General features: G+C 47.0%; 1 protein-coding gene across 1 annotated transcript in view; it reads right to left on the bottom strand.

The window, feature by feature from the left end:
* Positions 1-455: 455 nt before the first annotated feature.
* ZBTB49 (zinc finger and BTB domain containing 49) overlaps positions 456-16,414 on the bottom strand; it is a 130,926-nt gene continuing 114,967 nt past the window's right edge. The window contains exons 6-8 of the mRNA XM_082264183.1: positions 5,766-5,848; positions 5,514-5,675; positions 456-1,223 (exon numbers count right to left, since the gene is read on the bottom strand). Coding sequence (XP_082120309.1) covers positions 571-1,223; positions 5,514-5,675; positions 5,766-5,848 — 898 coding nt within the window. The 3' untranslated portion in view covers positions 456-570. The remainder of the gene's footprint in view (positions 1,224-5,513; positions 5,676-5,765; positions 5,849-16,414) is intronic.

Genomic DNA, 16,414 nt, shown 5'->3' with positions numbered 1-16,414 from the left:
CATAGGCGTAGCCAGAACTTTTTTTCTGCCTAGTGTCCTACTCCTGTAGGGGGCAGTATAACCCTACTGATATGGATCAGAGGACTGTGTCCGTCAATGAACGATAGAGAAAAAGTTTTTGTACATAGTTTAGGCTAGTTTAGGAGAGGTTCGTTTTTTTTTTTTTCTGCCAGTAAGCTGCAATCAAAAACGCAAACCAGAAGGTTTTTTTTTCCTGCCTCTAAACTTTGAGCTTAAATAATGCCTCTAATCATCCTAATGTGCATGGACACAGAGGATAACATTGAGCTGCTTCTACAGGCAAAACACAAAACTTCTGTCGAAGCAACGATTTTTAAGCCAATGTGCATGGAGCCTAAACTAAATATTTAGCCAATTATTTATTAGATCATAACTAAAAAGGAGCCCTTTCATAACAAAAATGTGTTGGATTATGTTGTACCAGAAAACTCCACAAATACATATTTTAAATTTATTAAATTAAAAAAATAATTCATTTAGTACCCTGGTAAACAATATTATTAGTTTTTTTAGGAGTATTTGGATCCACTCTAGCGACTTGCACTATAGTTACTGCTCCATGTCAGTTTCATTCTGAAGTGTCTTCATAGCAAGACCCCAGAGAGACATACTGGTAAAGAAAGGGCCATCGGAGCTTCTGTATCCATTGGATGAGGCTCGGTTAGTTAGTGACTCATGGCAGTTATTCTCTATAGTCACTAATGAGGAACGTATCATAGATATGTCAGAGTGCAGACTGTCCTCTGACACTTCCACCTCAGAGAATGTATAGGCCTCGCCTGTGTCTGCCAAGTGAGGCTTTGTGGCCTTTGTACGCTCTGAGATATTCTTGTCCTGTCCAGAATCTTGCTGAATCATGCTTTGTAATTTGCAGTAGGCGTTTGCTGTACTTCCCTCGTAGTCGCTCCTTGTATTTTCCACCGAATGCCCCTGTTCTTGTATAAAAGCTACAGAAATGTTCTGTGTAACGGAATCTAAATTCTGAGTTTTATCCAAACTGGAAGATCCTGCAGGATTGTGAAACTCCTCTGTTGTGACCTGATCTCCATCTCCATCTCCAGCCTTGCAGTGCATTTTCTTATGGCGTCTGAGGACAGCTGAGCGGGAGAAGCTTTTGCTGCATACATCACAAGTATATGGCTTCTCCCCCGTATGAGATCTGACATGCCTTCGCAGGTCTCCAGAGCCACCAAACCTCTTTCCTGGAAAATAACGAGAAACAGAACTAAGAAGGTAAACAGACCATTAATGAATCCATAACCTACGAAACAAATACTGGATGTGAAGAGATGTGATGGATGTGTTGTTCTGAGAGATCCAGCCATTGGAATTAAAGGGGACATGTGCTTTGTCCATTCAGGGCAAAACAACAGGTTAACTTTAATAGCGGCCTCACCAGCTACACTATGTTCAGCTGCCAGAAGCAAAGAGTAGGTTCGCGTCGGCTCCAAGTAGGGACTTAGAGTGTACACAGGGCTAAGGACACTCTTACTGCCTAGAGTAATAGTGCTGGGCAAATATGATAGCCCCAGCACTGTCACATAGGAAGAAGGGTAACTAAAGTACCATGTACTTGTTTTTCCTTCCAGCTGGCAAATAGAGTAAGCCCCCGTTCACACTAAGGCGACCTGGTCGCCTCACAGGTCGCCGTAGGTCGCCTCCCATAGGGAAGCTGCGGACCCGTTCTAATAGGAGCAACACAAGTCGCTCCGAATTAGAAAAAGGGTCCGGAGCTTCTTTGGGGCGACCAGGAGGCGACCGCCATAGACTTCAATGTTATGAAGTCTGTGGCGGCCGCTCCGAGGTCGTGGCGCGCTGCTCGCACCGCGACCTCCGAAGTAGCGTCGCTTGCATGTGAACGGGGGCTAAGTGTAAACAGCTAAAGAGGCCCCCATTAAGGTGAGCCAGTTTCTTTCCCTTACTTGTTCACCCCCTCACATTCAAACATCTCACCTCACATTTTACCTGTATACCTAAGTACATAAATGAAAGATAGGCAAGCAGCTAAATACACAGTTGGAAAATATATATGTGGATGGTCCTACCTGCCACATATATTATTAATAATTTTGATCAGCCAGTTTTTTTAATCCAGGTCTTGACTTTATCATTTTTTTAACCACTTAAGCCCCGGAAGATTTTACCCCCTTCCTGACCAGGGCCTATTTTGCGATTCGGCACTGCGGGACTTTAATGGAAATTGCGCGGTCGTGCAACGCTGTACCCAAATGAAATTTACATTCTTTTTTTCCCCACAAACAGAGCTTTCTTTTGGTGGTATTTGATCACCTGTGCGATTTTGTGATCATGCGCTATAAACAAAAAAAGAGCGACAATTTTGCAAAAATAACAATATTGAAATTCCCCAAAAAAAATGTAAAAAAAAAAAAAAAAAAAAAATCGCAAAAAGCGTATTTTGATTGGTTTGCGCAAAAGTTATTGCGTTTACTAACTAAGGGAAAGATTTTTGTCACTTTTGTTGTTTTTTTTTTTAACGAGTAATGGCAGCGATCTGCAATTTTTTTTGCGGTACTGCGACATTGCGGCGGACAGATCGGACCCTTGACTGACATTTTTTACACTTTTGGGGGTACCAGTGACATTACTACAGTAATCAGTGCTATACATATGCACTGTTACTGTAAAAATGACACTGGGAGGGAAGGGGTTAACTTTATTGGAGAGGGAGGGGTTAAGTGTGTCCCTAGGGGCGTGTTTCTTACTGTGATTGGATGTGGCTTTGTGTGTAACAGTACAGATCAACGGTCCTACATAGCAGGACTGAGTGATCAGTGCTTTTACACAGGGGAGAGTGACAGGCGGCTTTGTTTACATTAGCCGCCTGCCTTTCTCCCTCTCCACCCGACGATCGCGAGTGACCGGCGGACATCGGGTCCGCCGGTCACACGCACCGGCTTCTTCGGGTACGAGCGGGGGGCTTCTCCGGCGGCGCGCGCTCGCCCCCTATTCGCTCCCAGGCTAGTGACGTACCGGTACGTCACTTTGCTTGGAAGGGGCTGACCACCGCCGTATATAGTCGGGCGGCGGTCGGCAAGTGGTTAAACAGCAGTCAAAGCAATACAGCTTATTCAAGCCTCTGTGCTCCATTTATTAGATTCACAGCACTGTACAAGGCACAAAAGCCTTATATGCCTAGTACACAAGATGAGAAAATGAGACGAAAAATACAACTTTCAGAGCGATCGTCCGATAATCTGATCATTAGTACGCAAGCTTTCGAGTGCCGATCAAAACCGTTCATGCGAAAATATCCGAAAGAAAAGAACGAAAACTTTTCTCTTAACAGAACAAACTATTTTCATGTAATTAGTATGGTATTTGTACTAACAAAAAAATTGCGTGACCAAGACCATGCATGCTCGGAAATGTGAGAATACATTAAAATACATTACATCACTTCCAAAGATGTATTCTGCCATACGAGAATTTTCATAGCAAGTAACCTATTGGATTTCAATATGAAACTAGCATGCAAAAAAAAAAATATTTTTTCATCATTCGTCCGATACTCTTCCATGTGTACAAGGCTTTTAAGTGCTACCTCTTCCCCTTCTAGTCTGGATGCTAATTTACATGGGATTACATACACTATATTACCAAAAGTATTGGGACACCTGCCTTTAAACGCACATGAACTTCAATGGCATCCCAGTCTTAGTCCGTAGGGTTCAATATTGAGTTGGCCCACCCTTTGCAGCTATACCAGCTTCAGCTCTTCTGGGAAGGCTGTTCACAAGGTTTAGGAGTCTGTCTATCTCCCTCCTCATTGCCTTACCTTTACATAGGCTATCCCCCCCTTAAGTCCATCATGATGAGTCCATCATGAATGCTGCTGCCAGACTCATCCACCTTGCAAACCGCTCAGTGTGTGCTACCCCTCTCTGACAATCCCTTTATTTGCTTCCGCTCATCCAACAAATTAAATTAAAAATACTAACAATAACTTACAAAGCCATCCACAACTCTGCCCCAAGCTACATCACTAACCTAGTCTCAAAATACCAACCTAATCTTTCTCTTTGTTCACTCCAAGACCTCCTGCTCTCTAGTTCCCTTATCACCTCCAGAATTTCTCTAGAGCCTCTGCCATCCTCTAGAAATCCCTATCCCAATATGTCCAACTATCTCCTACTCTGTACTCTTTCAGACGATCCCTGAAAACTCAAGCCCTCAGAGAGTCCTATCTGGCCCCCACCTAACAACTGTACATTTATTTTCTTCAACAGTCCATCCCACACAGTTCTCTTGACCCTCCCTGTTAGACTGTAAGCTCTAATGAGCAGGGCCCGCTAATTCCTCCTGTATTAAACTGTATTGTAATTGTACTTTGTGCCCTTATGTTGTAAAGCGCTGTGTAAACTGCCTGCACTATATAAATCCTGTATAATAATAATAATAATAATATATACTAATGTATAGTGTATATATGTATATCATTTTTTAAGGGTCTGTCATGGATTTGGGGAGGGACCCCAGGCTGTTTTTTTTTTTACTTTTAATTTTAATTGCCAGCAAATTCTTTTGTTTACATTCAGCTGTCAGCAGGGAACCCAGCTGACAGCTGATGAGTCATCAGTTGTCAAGGACGCGGCGCTCCTCAACAACCAGCTATAACATTACATTTTGGCGTGGGGTTTCCCTTAAAATCCCTAATAGACCTGAAATGCCTAGTGTGGGTTGGGGGAGGACCCCAGGTTGTTTTTTTTTCTCTTAATTTTAATTGCCAGCAAATTCTTTTGTTTACATTCAGCTGTCAGCAGGGAGTCATCAGTTGTCAAGGACGCGGCGCTACTCAACAACCAGCTATAACACGTGAAAGGAGGGAGGGAAATAGAAAAAAAACAGCCAAAATCACATTCAAAACTGATGACATGCGATTCAGAAGCGTTCCCATACAAGTCAATGAGCTTGTAATTTGTACCTGAAACCCATCGCAGTGCTCAGAAAACGTACAGGACTCCTTTTCAGTTTGCACTACAGATGCACCGCATATATGTGATCAGCAACAATAGAAACCCAAGGTTATTTCACATGTCATGCAAATTAGATGCTGTTCAAAATGCATCCAATTCACATATATGTGAACTGGGGCTAAAAGACTGAAGACTTTGCTTCATTGAGCTTGTATGATTTGGAGGGCCTCCTCCAGCCATTTTGTCTCCTCAAACAATCCAATTATAAACTGGAAGGTTATATAGCTCCCATCCAACTCACCCTACAGTGTGTGTCTGATTGTAATAAGGACATTAGACTGTAAGCTCCTTTGGTAGTAGCGAATTGTGTGAACAGTTCTATGTATGCTGCTAAGGGGAAAGGACAGCACAATTTGTATAAAAACAAAATAATTGGTCCTTACTTTTGCATCTTACAGTGTGCTCTGCTATATACATTAAATGAGTCCTTCCCTCATGCAGTATCATAAGTGAAGCTTTCTATAAGGTCTATGTTGGGGGACATGAATCAACACTCACCACATGTCATACAGCTGTACGGTCGCTCTCCTGTGTGGCGGATTCTGTGCTTTATGAGCTTGCGGTACATGTTGAAAGATTTACCACAGTCATCACAGGTGTAAAGTTTGTCTGTGGCGTGAGTCTTCTCGTGTTCCTTCAAGTTGCTGATATTACTGAAACCTAGCAAAGTGATGAGGAAAGCAGGTGACTCATTTTTAATGCGAGCAGAGAATAAGTCCTCCAGCAATCATGTGTAATCAGTAACATTACCTCTCCCGCAGATATCACACAAGTGTGGTTTTTCCCCAGTGTGAATGACAATGTGGCGCTGCACATCACCAGAGACCGCAAACCTGGATAGGCAGAGAATCGTCTTTTTATTAAAACTTGAAGTACCAAAAGGGAATGTACAGAGGTTTTGTATTCTAATTATAATTAAAAATACAATTAAACAAACATTTTAAAAAATTATGTTCTTTTTTTTTTTGTCAGGTTAATATGAAATATTCATACTTTGTAATTTAATTTGCAGCTAACAGGTCTGGGCACCCTTCACGTATTTAAAAGTCCATACCTAGCTGTTCTCCCGAGAGGAGTTTTTTTTACAAAGCCTAAACTCTAGGCAGATATAAATCACATATTATGCAGGGCTGTAATAATGAATACAACATTAAATGCATTTTTTTATACAAGCAGTGTAAATGCCTGGATTTCATATGGCATCAGCCTCTTGCAGTGTAGGAGGAGGAAGATGCACAAGGAGTCAACTAGGGCTGAACGATAGTCGATATGATATCGACTATCATTCTGCGGACGTGGGCGATATTCATATCGCCGAGGTCACGTTATTTTGCATAGGCAGGGAGAAGTCGGGACTCGGAGGAGGACTCACAGACATCCGTTAGGCAGGGAGAATTTGGGACTTGGAGGAGGACTCACAGCCGTCCCACACTTCAGCGGTGAGCAGCGCGCCGTGAGCAGCTGCACAGCTAACCAATCACGCGTGCCTGCACACCTGATTGGTTCGCTGTGCCGATACTCACAGCGTGATTGGTTCGCTGTGCCATTGAGAAAACTAGCTGAGGGCGGAGACTGAACGTGTGGGCTGCAGTGCACGGAAGTGGAGTGAGTCAGTGCATGCGGCTGTGATCTTTTACCAGCTCCTAGTCCTCCGCTCCTACCACCACTGTGATTCCCGACGAGAATGAGAGACTGAATAATCCGATTCCACACAATTCCACACTGTCACTGACTGTCACTGAGAGTATTGAGTACCATTATTAACCCTGGCCTGCCCTGTATCTGCAATTAAAATTTAGAAGGCTGTGCTGCTGCCTGCATGCTTCATGATTTCCATCCATTCCCAGCATCCTTCCCTACAGTGTCAGTAACATTAACCCTGGCTGTCCCAGACTCCCAGTGCAGTATATAATATATCCAATCAGAAGAAGGGCTGCTGCAAAACTCATCCCATCCCTACAGTAACATTAACCCTGGCTGTCCCAGGTGTCCCTTGTAAGGTAATTGTTGACTTTAGCCTGGATTGACGGGTCTCTCAATATCACAATATATATATAGTTGAAAAAAAAATATTGCAATATATTTTTTTTCCAATATCGTTCAGGCCTAGTCAACCATTCAACTTTCTGACTGGGCTCATCACTGAGCCCCATATCTTTACACTGTGCAGTCACAGGATGAGGTGGGATCAGACAACCTGGGCTAAAAGAAAGTGGGTTGCATGATGCTGGCCATCCGGTGGAGGACATCTAGTAGCATAAAAAAGTACTGCAGAGGAAACCTCTAGATGGAAGGTGAACATTTTATTTACTGTAAAATTTATTCCTTGAAGTACAGTAAGGGCCCACTAGGTGCAGTTAACTGCATTTTTCCACATGGTAAAACGCAGGTAACTGCAATGACACACAGAAAACAATAGTTTTCTTTGTGTCATGTGCAGACCAGAATTCAGTGTAACACTGCGTTCCAAAGTGGTACAACATGGTTGCCTAATATCACACGGCTATGTTCAGTCCCTTATGTAACTGCACAGAAGTGTACCCCGCTGCACTAATGTGCATTTATATTAATGAAGCAGCACAATGTACACTTCACATAAAGTTTATTTTAAAAAAGGGAGCTGGGTGATGCGATAAAACACGCATCACACCACTCCCTTCCGCACTGATCTACAACCTTAATCGCTGTGTGAGCAGCAGCAGTTTGGGCTGACGTCAGTGTTAACGGGCCCAAAGGGACACAGTATCAGAAGTAAATCAGAGACAAATGGGCTATACTGCCACCTACAGGGGGAATTAGACAATGGCAAAAAAAGCTTTTAGCTAGTCAGGTATAACCCCTCCTACTCCCATAATGCTTCTGTATTGTAGAAAAGCAATAAAAGGAGCAAATCACAAACAGATGGGTGGGACTTGTGTCCCTAATGAACTCCAAACAACTGATTTTATGGTAATTCTGATTCTTTCTTGTTCATTAAAGGACGTGGGATCAAAAGTAAATTAGAGACAACTAAGACATCCAAAAGCAGTCCATCTGAGGCAGTGGGCAACAGCAACAAGACACTAACAAGCCCACATAACAATAGTAAAAACTAGTGGCACCCTGCAGCTCAAAGACCTGCCCGAAGGACCTTCCATTAAGGCCAAGTTGCCCTGCATTATACCCAGTCCATGCACGGTCCAGTATCCTCCAGGAGGATCACCCAGGAGCTGTTGGTATCTGGGTAATTTCCTTCCTTGGACATAGATTCCAGGTGCCCCACCTTGTGATTGGATAATATTGCATGTCTTAGCCATCAGAGGCTTCTCCCTCTCTTTTTTGTGTTGAGCATTGTTTTGAAATCAAAATAAGTAGAATATAGGTATCTATACAGATGAATTGATGTGTTTGAATTATTTATTCTTTGTATATATTTTTCATGAAGTTGGCCAATGTCAAGGATCTTTGAGGAAGCACTTTAAGAATATGGTCATTCTGCGAAACGCGTCAGCGCTAGACCTCTTTGTCCGACAGCTCAGGAGAGCACCACTTTTCTCTGGATGGCTCTTGATGATGTCAATTTTGTAACTATGTGTGATGTTTCTTCACAATTTAACGGTTTGTAATGTATATTGTTATATTCAATAAAACTTGTATGAATTTTTTATTCTGTTTTTTTTTGTCATGCTCACTGACTGCACACCCTACATCCATTAAATTCCTAATTTAGGAATTAGGGGTGGCAATTCCCCCCCGTTTATTCATGATGGAAGCAAAATGTCCTAGTTGAGGTGAACAGCAGACAAACTTTCTTAGGAAGAAAGGAGGCTCTAGGTCTCAAGATAACCTTGTCCTTGTGTAAGATGAGAAGCCGTTCTTTACAAATCAAGGCAGCTAGCTCAGACATACGCCTTGGAGAGGTGATGCCAACATGAAAGACAACCTTTATGTGTAAGAGAGGAAAGAGGAATATCCCTAAAATGTACAAAAGGTGTTTTTTGGAGAGAAGACAGAACTAAATTTAGATCCAATAGAGTCCCTGGTTGTCGAACAGGTGCGACTATATGAGCGACACCCTGTACAAAAGCCTTTATCCAAGAACGAGAATAATCTTTAAAGTAGAACTATAGGTAAACTTTTTTTCTCTTACGTCCTCCGACAGTCGCCACCGCTTTATATTCATCACTAATGGGGTTATTGACCTTTGCTCCGCAGGAGTAGCTAGGCAACAAAATTTATTAATATCAAAGCTTTTAGCATATCCCACCCCTAGGGGGTGGTCCCCTCAGTCAATACCTCCCTGCTTCCTGCATTCCCAACTCAGTTTCTAATGCCTAGCTTAGGAGTAGGCTGGCTGTTCCTGTGCTGGGGCTCTCAGTCTCAGCCTTTATTCTCTGTTTGATTTTATTTTGAGTCTTTTTCTCTTTCTTTTACTTAGCTGTTTTTTTTTCAGCATGAAGATGATCGTGCGGAGCTGGGTCTCGGACTGGCCACCCTGGATCCCAGGGCTCAGAGCCAGGGGCTTCCCAGCCTGCCATCGAGCTTCAGCTTAGGTTTTACCCTGGCATATTGAACGACCCATCCCTATTCGCTGCAGGGATGCTATCTGTGAGGTGGCTACCTCACTGGACGCCATTGCGGTTTCGCACCGCAGTTCCACTGCGTCATGGCTGCGACACTCCCTGTCCTCAGTGCAGCGGTTTGGTCGCTGGAGCAGGCTCCCCACGCCATCCGGACTGGTAAGTGTAACTCTATGTGGGGACCTGTCTATTTGGGTGTCAGTCTGGGACTGTGTGACCCTGCATGTCTGTGTGGATGCTGAGCTCCCTGTCAGATTCCTGTGTGGAATTGCTGCCTGTGTGTGGGCTGCGAGGGGGGGGCTCTCCTGCTCTGCTGGGTGAATGCATGAAGCAGTCTGGGTTTAGGCATGCAGTGCGGCGATCGCAGCGGCGACCCGCCATTTTTTTTTGCGGCAGAATTATGGTGGCCGGTCCTGTGTGGTAGGGCGCGGCGTTTTGGCGCCAAACGCCGCCATTTTGGCGGCGATCGCTCAGGCCACATGTCGGCGCCATTTTCTATTTGCCTCAGGAACCCTCAGCCGAGCGGCCATGTTTGTGTAGCCTTACATAGGCTTTATAGGGGCGTTCAGTCATTGCATCACTTCCTTTTGCTCTGGGACAGCGATCGGTGACAGCAGCCTGTGTGATGTCTCCAGGTTTTTACCTTTCCATTTTCCTGTATTCCTTGCCCAGTGTTCTTATCCCTGTGGGGGTCGGTGTATTCAGTGGGTGCGGTGGGCTACGCTCGCCGCGATCTTAAAGGGACAGTACTCCTTTTTTCCTAATATTGCTGGGGCATGGATTCTCAGGATTGCAAGTTTCCTCCCACCTTGGTGGGGGGCCAAGGGGCTGCTGCTTCCCCCGAGGGGGCTGATCTGGCTACTATTGTGGCGAACTTGGCTGCTCAGGTGCAGATGCTGGTGGCTGATCGATCCACAAAACTGCCCAGAGTGTCTATTTCCTCTGCTTCAGAGGGCGATGGGGCTGTTATGGCTGGAGTGCCCTTCTCAGGGTCTCACTCATCTCTAGACCTTGTGGGGTCTGAGGGGGAGGCTGAGGTAGAAGGGGTTGATAATTCTCCCCCTGGCTCGTCTGAAGAGCTTGCACTCATGGATGAGTTAGTTGCTTCTATCAAGCAAACGCTGCATTTGCAGGATGAACCATGTCCTCCTGCTTTGATGTCCTCTTATGGGACGCAAAGGAAACGCAAAACATCGCAGGTTTTTCTTTGCTCTACGGAATTTCAGCGCACTGTTGATGAGCAATGGCGCACTTTAAAGAAGCCTTTTGCTGTGCCGAGTAGGTTCAAGCTGCGTTATCCATTTACACCCGCCACTGATGAGCGTTGGTGTGTGCCGCCTAAGGTGGATCATGCAGTGGCGATTTTAAATAAATCTACTGCGATTCCTGCTGAGGATACCCCGGTGTTCCGGGACCCTACGGACAGGAGATTGGAGTCTCTGGCCCGTCATGCTTATACGGTTGCTGGTTCTATGTTGAAGCCTATTTTTGCTTCCATTATGGCAGCCCAGGCTATTGCGGATTGGACGCAGGTGCTCAGGCGCACCCTGGTGGCTGACAACCTTGGCTATGGTGGATCAAATTCATCAGGGTGTCATGTATCTATGTGATGCGGACTTAGATTTAGTCCCTTTGGCTTCGCGTCTTTCAAGTGTGGCGGTATTAAACAGTCGCCTGATATGGCTGAAATGTTGGTCTGTTGACCAATCCTCTCGCAAGACTTTAGCTAATTTGCCCTACGCGGGATCCCGCCTTTTTGGCGAATCTTTGGATACTCTGATATAGGGAATTTCTGGGGGTAAGAGCACTCTCTTACCCCAAACTCACAAGAATAAGTTTGTTCGTGGTAAGAAGAATACCTCGTTTAGGTCCTCTCAGGGGTCCTTTCGTGCCTTTCGGTCGCACTAGAAGGGCAAGCCCTTCAAGGGCCAAGGCTCCCAGAAGAAGCCGTGGACAGGTAAGCAGAAGTCCGGCCAGTCCGGGTCCGCTGCCCATAACAATACAGCCTGAAGGGATGCCCTCACCCAGTTCTGGGGTGGGGGGACGTTTGCTCGGTTTTCTTCAACCCTGGCTGGACCGCATTCGGGACAGGTGGGTTCAGGAAATCGTTCGATCTGGATACAAGATCGAGTTTCTCTCTCGGCCGGCGGGCAGATTTTTCCCCTCAAACCTTCAGCTGACTCCGGAGCGGTTGCAGGATCTGCACCTGGCGGTGCGGGACCTGCGGGCCCAGGGAGTGGTGGTTCCGGTGCCTCATCGGGACAGATTTCGGGGGTTCTATTCCAATCTGTTCACTGTGCCCAGAAAGGAGGGCAAGGTACGTCTGATTCTGGACTTGAAAGCTCTGAACCGCTTTGTGCGGGTTCGCAAGTTCCGCATGGAATCCCTGCGCTCGGTGGTGGCTGCCCTGGTTCCGGGGGAATTCATGGCCTCCATCGATTTGAAGGATGCGTATCTTCACATTCCCATTTTCGAGGGTCACCAGAGGTACCTTCGATTCGCCATTGCGGAGGATCATTACCAATTCATGGCGTTGCCCTTTGGCCTCGCTTCGGCTCCGTGGGTTTTCACCAAGGTGCTTGCGCCGGTTCTGGCCTTATTGAGAGCCCAGGGCATTTCTGTCCTGGGGTATCTGGACGATATCCTGATTCGGTCTGCAACCAGTCAGGGCCTGGTGAACGATCTGTCCATCACGATGCAGACTCTGCAGGAGTTCGGGTGGACGATAAATTTTCCAAAGTCAACTCTGTGTCCGTCGGTTCGTCTTCCCTACCTGGGAATGATCCTAGACTCTGTTCAAGCGAAGGTCTTCCTGCCGGAAGACAAGCTCCGGACGCTTCAGGACGCGGTCAAGTCCCTCAGGGACAATCAGTACTCGTCCCTCCGAACGTGTATGAGGTGTCTGGGATTGATGGTCTCGGCCTTCAAGGCGATCCCTTTTGCCCAGTTTCACACGCAGGGTCTCCAGGCGGAGATTCTGGCCAAGTGGGACGGGCGATCGCAATCTCTGGATCTACGGATCTCGTTGAGTCATCATACCAGAAGGGATCTTCTGTGGTGGCTCCGGTCCCCGGCGGTGTCGGGGGGCAAGTCTTTTTGCCCTTTCTCGTGGACGGTGATCACCACGGATGCCAGCCTGTCGGGCTGGGGTGGTGTTCTGGGCGTTCTGTCCGCCCAGGGAACTTGGTCGGAGGAGGAATCCTCCCTTCCGATCAACATTCTGGAATTGCGAGCGATATCTCTCTGCCTTCTGCGGTGGACGGACAGGCTACAGGGCCGTCCGGTTCGGGTGCAGACGGACAATGCCACAGCGGTGGCCTACATCAACCACCAAGGGGGCACCAGGAGTGCCCGAGCGGTTCGGGAAGTGGCCGACATTCTGTCTTGGGCCGAGGCACACGTCCCGGCGATAACGGCAGTCCACATTCCGGGGGTGGAGAACTGGCAGGCGGACTATCTGAGTCGCCAGACCCTGGACCAGGGAGAATGGTCCCTTCACCCGGATGTTTTTCAGATGCTGTGCGCGAAGTGGGGTTCCCCAGATGTGGACCTGTTCGCATCTCGTCTAAACAACAAGGTGGAAAGGTTCGTGGCAAGGACGCGCGATCCTCGAGCAGACGCCTCAGACGCGTTGGTGGCGCCCTGGCATCAGTATCGTCTGATGTATGCCTTTCCACCGATTCAGCTGCTGTCCGGGCTCCTTCGCAGGTTGGCCTCTGAACCACACATGGTGATTCTGGTGGCCTGGCCTCGCCGGTTTTGGTACGCAGACCTCGTGAATCTGGCGGTCGACGCTCCGTGGCGTCTGCCTCTTCGAGAAGATCTCCTGTCTCAAGGACCGATATTCCATCCTGCTTTACAGTCGCTGGCTTTAACGGCCTGGCTGTTGAAAGCCAGGTCCTGAAGGATAGGGGTCTTTCCCCTGAGGTCATTCCCACTTTGATCAAGGCTAGGAAGGCCTCTTCGGGGAAGATTTACTACCGTACTTGGAAGGCGTATTTTGCCTGGTGTAAGTCCAGGGGGTACTCCCCTCGCTCGTACTCGGTATCGAGAGTGTTGGCTTTCCTTCAAACGGGCGTGGACCAGCGTTTGGCGTTGGCCACGATTAAGGGTCAGATTTCGGCGCTGGCCGTTCTCTTTCAACGTCCTGTGGCGTCTAACTCTTTGGTTAGCACCTTTTGTTCAAGGGGTGCGACACCTGGTCCCTCCTAGGAGGGAGCCTTTGCCTCCATGGGACTTGAACCTTGTTCTGTCCGTGTTACAACATGCTCCTTTTGAAAAGATCAGGGAGATCTCGTTACCTCTGTTGTCCAAGAAGGTTGCTTTTTTGGTGGCGATCACTTCGGCTCGCAGAGTGTCGGAGCTGGCGGCCTTGTCCTGCAACTCTCCGTATTTGGTGATTCACTTGGATAAGGTGGTCTTGCGACCTAACCCGTCTTTTCTTCCGAAGAGGATTTCGGAATTTCACCTCAATGAGGACATTGTCTTGCCTTCGCTTTGCGCGAGGCCAAAGCATCCGAAGGAGGTGGCTTTACATTCTTTGGATGTTGTTTGGGCGATCAGGGTGTACCTGTCGTCGACTAAGTCTTTTCGCAAGTCGGATTCTCTATTTGTCCTTCCTGAGGGACCTCGGAAGGGCATGGCGGCGTCGGCTTCTACCATCGCCAAATGGATCAGGCAGACCATTGAGCAGGCCTATGCTTTGAGGGGGAAGGTTCCTCCCGTGCCTGTGTAGGCGCACTCTACCAGATCTCTGAGTACGTCTTGGGCCTGTCATCATTGGCCTTCTGTGGCCCAGGTGTGTAAGGCGGCGACTTGGTCGTCAGTTCACACCTTCTCCAAATTCTACAAGGTGGATGTTCAGGCATCGGCGGATGCTTCATTTGGCCGCAAAGTTCTTAGTGCGGCAGTGCCTTAGGGTCCCTTGCTTTGGGTCCTTGGCTGTTGGGATGTCTTTATCCCTGGGTTACTTGTTTTCCTGGGTTGTTGCTCCTGTTGAGCACGTTTTCATGTTGCCCAGTTGGTTCTCTTACTTTGGTAAGGTTCCTTTTTTCTCTGTTGTGGGTACTGCGTTGCTTTATGCGCGGCTGCGTTTTTTCCCACCCCTCATGTCTACACTGCTATGGGACGTCCCCATTAGTGATGAATATGAAGCGGCGGCGACTGTCGGAGGACGTAAGAGAAAACGGAATTTTTGTAAAATCTTACCTGTAAAATTCCTTTCTCTGAGTCCTCCGACAGTCGCCGCCCCCGCCCCTCTTTTGGGGTTTGTTTATGTACTCTACTGCTATGCTACTGAAACTGAGTTGGGAATGCAGGAAGCAGGGAGGTATTGACTGAGGGGACCACCCCCTAGGGGTGGGATATGCTAAAAGCTTTGATATTAATAAATTTTGTTGCATAGCTACTCCTGCGGAGCAAAGGTCAATAACCCCATTAGTGATGAATATGAAGCGGCGGCGACTGTCGGAGGACTCAGAGAAAGGAATTTTACAGGTAATATTTTACAAAAATTCTGTTTTTTTTTTTTTTTGGAGGGAGGGTTATAACCCATGTCAGATTTTTTTGTGTCCCGTTGCGGAGATTTACCTTTGCTTCCGATCCCATAGCCAAAGAGGAAGTGGGAGGAAATCCCTGCAAATTAAGAGAATTTCTTGGGGCTCCACAGTGTCACTATTGGAAGATTTCCCCTTTATTACTTTTCTGGGGACAACCCAAAATTTGGGATTTTCTTTTACTTTCACTTTCAATGAAAATGGTAAACAGGACAAATAGAGAGGGTGAATCTCCCTAACAGAGGCACAGACAGCAATAAAAACTGACAGGTGTTCTAATCCCTCTTTCTATCCAAATCTAAAAAAAACGGAATTTTTGTAAAATCTTACCTGTAAAATTCCTTTCTCTGAGTCCTCCGACAGTCGCCGCCTCTTCATATTCGTCACATATGGGGTATTAGACTTTGCTCCGAAGGAGTAGCTAGGCAACAGAATATGTTAACAATAAAGCTTTAACATATCCCACCCTCAAGGGGTGGTCCCCTCAGTCAATACCCTCCTACTTCCTGCAACCATATCTCAGTTTTAGTGGAATAGCAGTAGAGTATACATTCAAACCCCAAAAGAGGGGCGGGGGCGGCGACTGTCGGAGGACTCAGAGAAAGGAATTTTACAGGTAAGATTTTACAAAAATTCCGTTTTCTCTTACGTCCTCCGACAGTCGCCGCCTCTTCATATTCGTCACATATGGGGACGTCCCAAAGCAGTGCAAACATGAGGGGTGGGAAACGCATCCGCGCCGAAAGGCAACGCAGTCTCCACGTCAAAGAAAGGAACCTTACCAAAGGAAGGAAACCAGCTGGGCAACAGCAAAAATAAGTGCTCAACAGGAGCAACAACCCAGGAAAAGACAAAAAACCAGGGGATACAAAAAACTATCCCAACAGCCAGGAGTCCCCAACAAGGGACCCTATGGAACAGCCGCACTAAGAACCTTGCGGCCAAAGGAAGCATCCGCCGATGCCTGAACATCTACTTTGTAGAACTTTGTGAAAGTGTGCACGGTCGACCAAGTCGCCGCCTTACACACCTGGGCTACAGAAGCCCCATGACGGCAGGCCCAAGACGTACTCAGAGATCTAGTAGAGTGCGCCTTCACAGGCACAGGGGGAACCTTCCCCTGCAAGGCATAGGCCTGTTCAATGGTCTGCCTGATCCATTTGGCGATGGTAGAGGCCGAAGCCGCCATGCCCTTCCGAGGACCCTCTGGAAGAACAAACAAGGAGTCCGTCTTACGAAAAGACTCAGTCGATTTAAGGTAAACCCTTATCGCCCGAACAACATC

This window comes from Pelophylax lessonae (assembly GCF_965119305.1).
Source record: "Pelophylax lessonae genome assembly, chromosome: 1".
Taxonomy (NCBI): domain Eukaryota; kingdom Metazoa; phylum Chordata; class Amphibia; order Anura; family Ranidae; genus Pelophylax; species Pelophylax lessonae.
Note: the sequence above shows the minus strand (reverse complement) of the source record. Positions and strands in the feature narration are given on the sequence as shown.